The 10245-nt window shown below is 40.5% G+C and overlaps 1 protein-coding gene across 1 annotated transcript in view; it reads right to left on the bottom strand.

Moving 5' to 3' along the window:
- The window catches only part of ACE2 (angiotensin I converting enzyme 2), an 81422-nt gene that overhangs the window by 10343 nt on the left and 60834 nt on the right, over positions 1 to 10245 (bottom strand). Inside the window, exons 11-17 of the mRNA XM_029284675.1 lie at positions 7528 to 7626; positions 7062 to 7184; positions 6255 to 6427; positions 5983 to 6041; positions 3200 to 3300; positions 1838 to 1954; positions 395 to 589 (exon numbers count right to left, since the gene is read on the bottom strand). Of these exons, the coding sequence (XP_029140508.1) occupies positions 395 to 589; positions 1838 to 1954; positions 3200 to 3300; positions 5983 to 6041; positions 6255 to 6427; positions 7062 to 7184; positions 7528 to 7626 (867 nt within the window). The remainder of the gene's footprint in view (positions 1 to 394; positions 590 to 1837; positions 1955 to 3199; positions 3301 to 5982; positions 6042 to 6254; positions 6428 to 7061; positions 7185 to 7527; positions 7627 to 10245) is intronic.

Raw genomic sequence — 10245 nt, 5'->3', positions numbered from 1 at the left:
TTAGTTTAGAAGAGAGCTAAAGGATGTTATAGAATTGTTAATTTAAGGATAATATAATTTAAGACAGAATATAATTATTGTATTGTAAACCCTGTGTGTAGCTCTGGGAAGTCGGGGGGAAGGGAGGGGGGTGGGGAAGGGTGGGGTATGAGGGAGGTGGGGAGTTATATTGTAAAAATTTTAAAAATTTTCAATAAAATTAAAAAAAAAAAAAGACATGGTAGGTGTTGGTTAAAAGTACCAGTGAGATACATGAACTGAGAAAGGAGCTAGCTGCAGAATTCTAGCAGTTGAAGTCCACCTATCTTAAAATTCACAAGGTTGAGAAACACAGTCTTATATTGTACAAAATGAACCTTGACTTAAGACTACAGCATCCATAAATAGCACTTACTTTCTTCGATCTTTCTGTCCAATAATGATCAAGGTAATAATTCCAATCACTACAAGACCAATCACAACTCCAAATACTACAAGCCACACAGTTATGGGTGATTCATAAGGTGGTGCCAATGTTGGTAAGAGGCCAACAAATTCCAAAGTTTGATCAGTCAGTTTGAAAGCTTCATTGATACGTTCCCGAGATAGACTGTAAATGGAGTGGGAAAATTTCTTTAAACATTTCCAAGCATTCTACTAAAGTGTTTATTGCAATTGTAAAGTGACCCTGCTGTGATAAACGTTACAAGTATTAGGTGCTTGCCTTTCCTTCCTTCCTTCCTTCCTTCCTTCCTTCCTTCCTTCCTTCCTTCCTTCCTTCCTTCCTTCCTTCCTCCCTCCCTCCCTCCCTCCCTCCCTCTCTTCCTCCCTCCCCCCCTCCCTCCCTCTCTCCTTTCTTTCTTTCTTTCTTTCTTTCTTTCTTTCTTTCTTTCTTTCTTTCTTTCTTTCTTCTCAGAATTTCCGCTATTTTGTTTGCCCTTTTCCATTTTATCAATAAATAAAAAGTTATACATTCACAATTAATAGAGGCCTCATTGACAGTTCTCATATTTCCTGACATTATAGTATATTTAAATGCTTTTAGACTTTTAAACTACTCTGAAGTGGTAAAAGACATATTCTTATTTTATTTGCCTTGTAATTCAGTTTTTATTTTTCAGTCTTATGTTACATTCGTTATAATTTATTTACCTAAATGTATACGTGATTGCAGTCTGACAGTTCAATACATTGTGAACATACTTTGATCTATCTATTTACTCTATTGAATTTGGAGGTGGATGTTGATATATAGTAGGTATATTGTTACCAAATTTCAATATTTAATGAATTACAAGAAGAAAATTGTTAGATCTGATCTTAGTATTAAATTTTAATGTCATTAGATTGAATTGTTCTATGATCACAATAAAGATTTAAGATGATAATTATTATATACATGATTCAACACTGGAAATGGGCTATTTTTGTTGACTTTCTCATTCTTATTTCATTCTGAAAAAAATCATGTTTTGTATGTTGTATATGAACTGATTATCCATACTCCAACGATGTCGCTCAACTTATTAACATCAATATTACATGCTTTTCTCATGTCTGAACTTGATTATACATACAAAGCAAGATAATTTAATGTTGCTTGTATGCCATTTTTTCAAATTACTCATACAATCTTTACTCTATTTTCCTGCATTTAAAAAGTTGTTTTTAATGACTTCATGAATACATCCATAAGTTTCTTCAAAAACAACACAGAAATGGTTAACTACCATGATTCTTCTGGGATGTTTTTTGACTTATCAATCTTAAATTCATAGCCCTGATATTCCCTAAGGATCTCCTGTCCAAGTACAAATCACTCTGACCCTATTGATTTGTTTACAGTCCAAAGTTTCACCTGATTGCTTCTTCCACTTCAGATTTAGGAACCAATTCTGAAATATTTTTTGGCATGCTGACTGTAAAATAAAAGGAGATCCTCCGTGTCACATCACTCACATAGACATTATCTATTCTGGTGGAGAGAAAATTGTATTGATTAGAAATATTCAGGCTTAGAACCATCTGTGTTAATATTTGATCCAAATTATAGGCCAACAAAGGGATCCCTCCTATTATCATTGGAATATATGCATTGCAAACATTGACTACATAATAAATGTTTATATATACAAAAAGGTGGAAAATGAGCTCAAATCATCCAAAAAATACATATTTAATCTTTTATGAAATATCCAGTGTGAATCAAAATAAATGGACACCAATAACTAAAATTAGCTTAATATGCTTTACATAGTAAATAAGATTTTTTTCTTCAGGATCAAATTATTTGAGTCTATACTTCTGGCAGCCTTACACAAATGATTAGAAAGACTAGAGCAACATCCTGTCCCACTCACACATATTTTTATATTAGATATTTCTCTCTATTATCTTCTGGCCATCTCTATACTTCAGTTTTCTTGACAATATTTTCCATTTTTCTCCTTTTCCTTTTCTCCTTTCTCCTTTCCTCTTTTTCCATTGCTCAACTGAGCCATATGAAACATTCTAGGAATATGGAAAATAGAGCTGAACTGGTATTATGGGCAAAGAAAATTCACTTTTTTCTTTCCTGTTTTCAAAAGGCAATAGAATTTTTATAACTAATAATGTATTTAATTAATTAAGCCTTTATCATTAAAACTAATCCTATCTATTACACTATTCCAGAAATTGCTTAAGATAGGACTCTTCTGGAGAGAGAGGGCTCTTCCTATGGTTAATATGTCTTCATCATCTTTATTATTACTAGTTGCTATTATTAGTATTATTGGTAATGGATAATAACTGCTATATCTGTTCTTACAGATATCTGTTAATTTTTACCATGGATATTTTTATTATTAAATATATGTTATGGATGTTTTAATTACTGACTTTTATCATAAACTATTATGTTTCTGCCCTGGATTAATGTAGTCTGGCATGTGTGAGGGTATATACATATACTCACATAAAAAAACACACACACGCATACATACACCCTGTACATATATACATTTTAAAATCTAGATGTAATCAAAAATCAATGGTCTCTTCAAGGGAAGAAAGGCAAGGGAAGAAAGGCAAAATGAAAGTCATGGCAGTGCAACTGAACGGCGCCCGATCATAAATGGGGTGTTATTTTGCCTTGTTTGATCCCCACTTGCAGACACCAGTGTCATGAATATAGTATAAAAGTAATCCCCTTTGAAGATAAAAGGAGGAATATACTTACTGAAACAGTACAGTTTTATTCTTGACCTCTAAAAAGTATTTCTGCATGGCATAGGCGATGGTTGATTTGAATAAATACATTTCACTCTCATCCCAGTTGTACTGTAAATTCAAGGTGACAATTACTTGACAGTTACATCTTTAGATATGACCCCTTGAAAGTACTTTTCAAATTACTTTCACCTTACTGGGACATCTTTGTATACATGATTTCATCTATGTAAATCAGACATGTCAAACACAAGGCCCACGGGCCGGAAGCAGCCCACAAAGTGGTTTCATGTGGCCCGCGAAGCTATCCTGGAAACAGTGAGGGAACGGCCCCCATTGCCTTGGCCCTGGCCCAAGCCGGCCGGGAGCCAATGTACAATTTTGTGGTGGCCGTCTATGCTGAAACTCATTCAGTCTTAGCTCCACAAGGCCATCTGGAAACAGCAAGGAACCAGCCCCTGACGCGTCGGTCCCGCCCCCTGGGTGCATGCTGGAGAGGTATCACCCTTTGTGAGGAATGAAGAAATGGACCATCGCCTGGAAGTGGCCAGCACATGGCCCTCGCCTACTTCACATATCTGGCTTGATGGGCTCCAGGGGAAGGATTTCGGCAGGCAGCGGGGAACTCTCCTCACAGCACCGAGAGGCTGAGCCAGGCGGTGCAAATCCAAAAAGAAGTGCGACGCCGCCCAGCCCCCAGCCTGCCTGGTTTCAGCAGGCAGCGGGACGCTCTCCTCACAGTGCCAAGAGGCTGAGCCGGACAGTGCAAATCCAAAAACAAGCGTGAGGTCACCCAGCTCCCAGCCTGCCCGGTTTCAGCAGGCAGTGGGGCAGTCTCCTCATAGCACCAAGAGCTGAGCCAGGTGGCGCAAATCTGATGAGAAGTGCAATGCTGCCTAGCCCCCAGCCTGCCCAGTTTCAGCAGGCAGCAAGGTGGCAGGCAGCAAGGTGCAAAGCTGGCGAGCTTCGCACCGCCCGGCTCAACCTCTCGGTGCTATGAGGAGAGTGCACCGCTGCCTGCCAAGACCGAGCAGGCTAGGGGCTGAGTGGCATTGCACTTCTTTTCAGATTCACGCCGCCTGGCTCAGCCTCTTGGCGCTGTGAGGAGAGTACCTCGCTGCCTGCCGAAACTGGGCAGGCAACGTTGACTCTCACACTGCTCATGGCATCCTCTCCCCCAGAACCCACCAAGCCAGATATGTGAAGTAGGTGAGGGCCATGTGCTGGCCATTTCCAGGCGATGGTGCATTTCTTCATTCCTCACGAAGGGTGACACCTCCCCAGCTGCGTTTCTTGCCTGTTTTTCTCCCTCCCTCATCTCAAATATTTTCCCACCGCTCTGTACTTAGAAAGGAAGAAAGGAAAGAAGGAAAGAAGGAAAGGGAGGGTCTGAGGGAAGTCCTGCCTTAGTCCTGCCCTGCTGCCCTTTTACCATCCCCTTGCCCCCTCCTCCTGGCCTATCCTGGGGGTCTCCCATCCTATTGCTAAGGAAGCTTTGGATACAAAGCTGGGTCTCCTCCCATGGAGAGGGAATGGGCCTCCCTCTGACTTTGCCCTCATACCCATCATGAGCAACCTGGCTAAGGAGAGCAAGCACAGCAGCAGTGGCCTTAAGTGCAGCTGGGCACCCCCTTGGGGAAATGGACTGGGCTTGGTGCCGCGGGTGCTCGAGGGCCAGGTTGGGCATTTGACCTCTGCTGTCCAGGGCTCCGAGCAGGCCGCACCACCTTCCAGGCCCCCCCATGGCCTGAGAGGAACAGTGAGGCTCCTCCAGTGGACCATGCCTTGGTACTTGCCCTGGTCCCACCCCCTTCTGCCAGAGACCCTCAGATCTGTCCCACTCCTGCCAGGCCCCCACAGGCATCCTTGACGCGAATGATGTAGAGCTGGCCATGCCCACCCAGTAGGCCACACCCACTCCATCCACACCCACCCAGTAGGCCGCACCCACCCTGGCCACAACCACCTGGCCCCCCGAGGGCAACCGTAATGCTGATGCGGCCCTCAATGAAATTGAGTTTGACACCCCTGATGTAAATGAATACACAACTGAATTCAAATATAATGTTAGGATCTCTACAAATATAGAGTCAGCCTTCAAATTATTCTCTGGTTACAGGGATTCTCGGTTTCCCTCCTGCTCCCCCCCCCCCATGCAAGTGAATGAAGTTTTCACCATTAGAGAAAAACTTTTGTCAAAAATTAACAGAAGGAAGACAAAATACATGTCTCAAATAACTGAAAGACTGTGTTGTAAAAAGCATAGAATTGTTCAGAATTATTCTTTATTGTTTCTGAGAGTAGGACCAAAATAATATATCAATGGATGGTTATTTTTAAGATGGAAACCTAAGTTGAATTAAGGAGGAATTTCCTGACTGTAAGAACTATTAAACAATGAAACAGCCTGCCTCTTGGGGTCATGGAATTTGAATTAAAAACATTTTTTTTTAAAAAAAGTGATGTTCAGAGCATCAATTTAGATGCCTTTGCCATATTGGTTAGAAAAGGAAAGAATGTCTAAAACATCAGTAAAAATAGTGTGTTGTATGAAAGCTCAAAATATGACAAAGGGATTTCCAAATGCATTGATCTTTTACACAATGTTCACTGATATTCAAGATACTCAACATTTTTTCTATTTTCCATGACTCCTCCATTTTTCCCCATCATACCTTTATCGCTTGCCTAAAGATAAGAATTACTTTCTATCTTCCTAGGATTGCACTGTGATCTATTTTCATTTTACTTAAAAAAATCCCAAATAATGAAATCCTGAGACCATCTACTCACTGCATCATCACCCAGTGCTGTTTTCAAACTGATCCTCACTTTGATGGCATCCTTAGAATCTAGATTTAAAAAGAGAGAAAAATAAATAACTTAAAATTAATAATGTATACTTTAAAATATTATTATTTACAATTCAAATTGCTACTGAATTTTTTGAGGGTTTTTTTTTAGTTCTTTCTCTGGAATGGTCAAAGAACAGCATCCATAGACCAGGATGCTCCCCCCGCGAAAAAGAGAGAGACATATATTACATTATACAAAAAAAACCCTACATGGAGTCCAGTTTACATTCCAAGCAACATTTTCATTGCTGTTGTTTTTCTCCAGCCACTTGAGTAAGGGATCAAAGTAGTGAAGAAACGGTGTTGCATCCATCTTTTGGCTTCCCGTAATACTTTCTAAAGCTTTTGTCCAAGGCTGAGAACTACCCAAAGCAAGCATCTCCCTGTATTAAAAAAGATATAGGAAATTTTGATCACTTATCAGACACACTGTGTTAAAGGAAGATAAGGTGTACTAAATTCAAGAAGAGTTACTCTGCGTGAGTTGCAATCAGCACCAGCAAAAATTGTGGCAAATGTCTCGAATGACTAGGATAACAGAATTCAGCCGTTATTGTTAAACAGGGCCCAGATTTTCAGTTGTGCATGCTAGAATGAAGAGCAATCTCCTTGACACCCAGAAAACTCTTAAAAGTATACAACAAAATATGGAACAGAACTTCCTCTGTGCAATTGCTGTTATAATATCAATTTCCAGGTAATATAACATATCTCTAAAATCAATAAGAACTACATAAAGTCAATGGGTTATTGGGAGATTCCTTTAGATTTTGGGTTAATGTGGATGTTAGCATTTGCTTTTCTTCCATCCAGAATCTAAACCTACAATAGCGTGTTTGGAACTTGAACAACTTACAGGAGAAATTGACAGGGGAAAAAGAAAGGCTTGATTTTCATCCTATCATGTTTCTTCTTTTAAAGCAAGTGTAGACTTGCAGTGATATCTGAAATCCACAGTAAGAATTTATTTCACTACAGATATTCAAATAATACACTGTGAAGCAAGTTTTTGCCTACCTCAAAATGCGTCCAGCAGCTGTAGAGTTAGAAATGTCACATTTATAAAGTTCCCCTGTGTGACCAGCAGCTTTGCAAAGTGCCTCTTGAAATTGGAACTGGTAAATGGTCCTTGTATAATATCTAGAAAAGGGAAGGGGAGAAGATAAAACCAATTTACTGATTACAGTAAGAATATCAACATTTTGTATGAAATTGAGCAGCTATAGAAATTAAATAAATAAAACATTTTATAAAGTTAGTTTTATAGAAGTAATTTTATTATATTAAAATGCTGATCATATTTAGTTATTTCATTCAGCTTACCAGATGTCACCATTATTCTTACCACTGTTTTGTCAAAAGAGATTAGAGGTGTGCAAAGTTTTAAAATGGTGCATCAATTTGAGGAATTCAAAAAGAAATTGAAATTCTTTTTAACAAAAATAGTAAAAATAAAAAGGCAAATAAGAGTTAGAAGTTACACCTTATGAAAGAGTAGTCATTGGCAACATGAAATAGAGCAGCAGGGTCACAATATTCCTCGTTGTGAGGCAATGGCTCCACAACCCCAACTATCTCTCGCCTGCACAAAAGAGAAATGGTTCCATTAGAATTTGAGAAGGAAACAAGATTTAAAGTCAGACATTTTGTTGCATTAAGAATTCAACTGCTAAAAAAAAGTCTTAATGCATTTTTAGAGCATTTGTCCCAGTTTTACACATATATTGACTAAATCCCTCATATGAAAGACCATTCTGCCTTGTTTTGTATAAGCCTCACAAGGGACAAAGGCACGGAACCTGAATTAAGCTTAAATATCGAGGGACTTAGAATAAAGGGCTCTTTCAGTGTTCCTAACTCTGCTTTCCATTCTTTACTTTCACCCTTCTATAAGTTAAAAGTTATTGTGTCTTGGAAGTAGAGTGGAGTAGATAAGGTGATGGCTACCTGTGATGGGAAAATAACTGAGGATGGCATATCCTTGAGTTTTCAAATTGTTGCAGTAATCCTTCTTTCAGAAAGGATACAGCCTCTCATCTTGTAGGGTGGGCTCAGCCACCTCTTTGTTGCTAGAAGATCCTTCTTTTTAATTCTCCAAGCACAGGAGGAGATATGTCAACATGCCATCACCAGAAACCACAGAATGGTCCTTTTTTATAATACATTATTAAGTAAAGTATTAATAAATACATTTCTATGACTGCACATTTCACTAAATGTGATTCTTGGATGGTGTACCACCAAAAGTTAAAACAATATCACAACAATTAAAACTCTTTAAAAATAAATAAAAATGAAATCAGTACAATAAATAAAAAGATTGTGGGAGAACAACTGTTGTGTCCTGAGCCTGCTGAAGCATTCAGCAGGCTCAGAAATGTTGCAAATGGTCCCAGGCAGACCAAAAGCTGCCCGGGACCAGGCTGGCTATCGCCAGCCTTGTGTGCATGCGCAAGGCGCAAAAACAGCCAGATTCCTATTGGCTGACACTGTCTGGGTTCAGGACAGTATAAAAGGCCTGCGTGCCTTTTTGGTTGCTGCTGGTTGTAAGAAGAGATCAATAAAGAAGCTTGTTTGTTCACCATGTGCCTCCGTTCAATGCCTCAACCCTGCAAACATAAAACTAGCGACGAAGGTGGGATCGCTGCAGGCAAGAGGAAGATCTACAACTGAATTTAGGATTCACAGAAGGTCCTGAAGCTTGGGAAGTTGGCATCCAGCTCTGCGACTCAGCCTGCCAGTACAGCATTGCTGGAGGTGAGCTTGGCAAACGGACCCCTTCCCCAACAAGACAAGCCTTGCAGCGAAAGGCATTAACGAGGGCTGTAAAGACTTAAAATGTCTAAGATTGGCCACTTATCTGACTTTGATGTTTCCCACCCAGAGCGCTGGAATTCATACGGTGCGGGTGGAGAACTATTTTAGGGTCAATCAGATAAGGGAAGACGGCCTTAAAGCAGCAACCCTGCTGTGTGTCTGCAGGCAGGAAATGTTTGACATAGCAGAGAATCTGGTGGCCCCTGAGCTTTTAGAGTCAGTAATGTATGCTGACTTGAAGAAAATGCTTAAAGAACATTTCCAGCCTAAACTGTCTGTAATTGCTTGGAGGCACGCATTCGAGCAGAGGGACTAGAGGCTGGGTGAGTCTGCTGTGGACTTTATTGCTGCCTTAAGACAAGCAGCCAGGCCTTGTGAATTCAAGGACCTGGAAGAGAGGCTGCGAGATAATTTTGTTTGTGGCCTAAGGAGTAGGGAACTGCAACAGAAGATCTTTGCCAAGGAAGAAGTTTCATTCCAAGATGCATTGAGAGAAGTTGCAGCTGAAGAAGCAGCGGGCGGCGCTGTGAAGGCTTTGTGGCTCGCCAGAAATCCTCCAGCCACTGTGACCGTCCATCAAGAGGTCGCTCAAGAAGATCCAGAAACGGATCCTGAAGAGGAGGTGGATAGGCTACACCAGCCAGTTGAGAGAAGGCTGAAGGAGCGTCCAGACAAGGCTCCAGCATCTCCTCAGTGCTTTGGGTGTGGAGGACGCCACAAGCGCGCGGACTGCAGATTCCGCTCCGCCATTTGCCGGGCATGTGGAAGGCAAGCCCACATTGCCTCCATTTGTTTGGGTCGCCAGAAGGTCCAACCTTGGGAAGAATTGCTTCAGAAAGGTACCAGGGTCCCCAGCCAACACAGGGTGGGTTTCTGCGTGTCGCGCAGGAGTATTCTGAGGACAGGAACACACAAGCCCCTTAAGAAAAAAAAGCTTTCCGTTGATGTGAAGTTGCAAGGGGTTCCCTTATCAATGGAGTTGGACACAGGGTCCGCTCTATCAATCATTTCATATGACACCTTCAAAAGGATTTGCAACAGTAGTGGCCTTCGAGTCAAACTCAGGCCATCGAACTTAATCCTCACTGACTTCCAGAATTCCAGAGTCAGTGTGAAGGGGGAGGCTATGCTCAAAGTGCAGCATAAGGCTTTTTTTTTTTTTTTTTTTCCAAATATAAATTTTTATTATTTTCATCATAGAAAAAAAAAACACATCACAAATACATCACAGTGTAAAAAACCCTACCCCCCACCCCCCACCCCCGGACTTCCCAAACCTAATCCCAGGATACTATTCAACTAAAAGTAAACTAGTATTAATATCCCTAACTCCACAAAATATTATTCTACATAAGTAGGTGAAATATATATATATATATATATA

This window comes from Protobothrops mucrosquamatus, unplaced genomic scaffold, assembly GCF_001527695.2.
Source record: "Protobothrops mucrosquamatus isolate PMUCROS unplaced genomic scaffold, P.Mucros_1.0 scaffold816, whole genome shotgun sequence".
Classification (NCBI taxonomy): Eukaryota; Metazoa; Chordata; class Lepidosauria; order Squamata; family Viperidae; genus Protobothrops; species Protobothrops mucrosquamatus.
The sequence above is the reverse complement of the archived record's forward strand: the minus strand, read 5'-3'. Positions and strand labels throughout refer to the sequence as shown.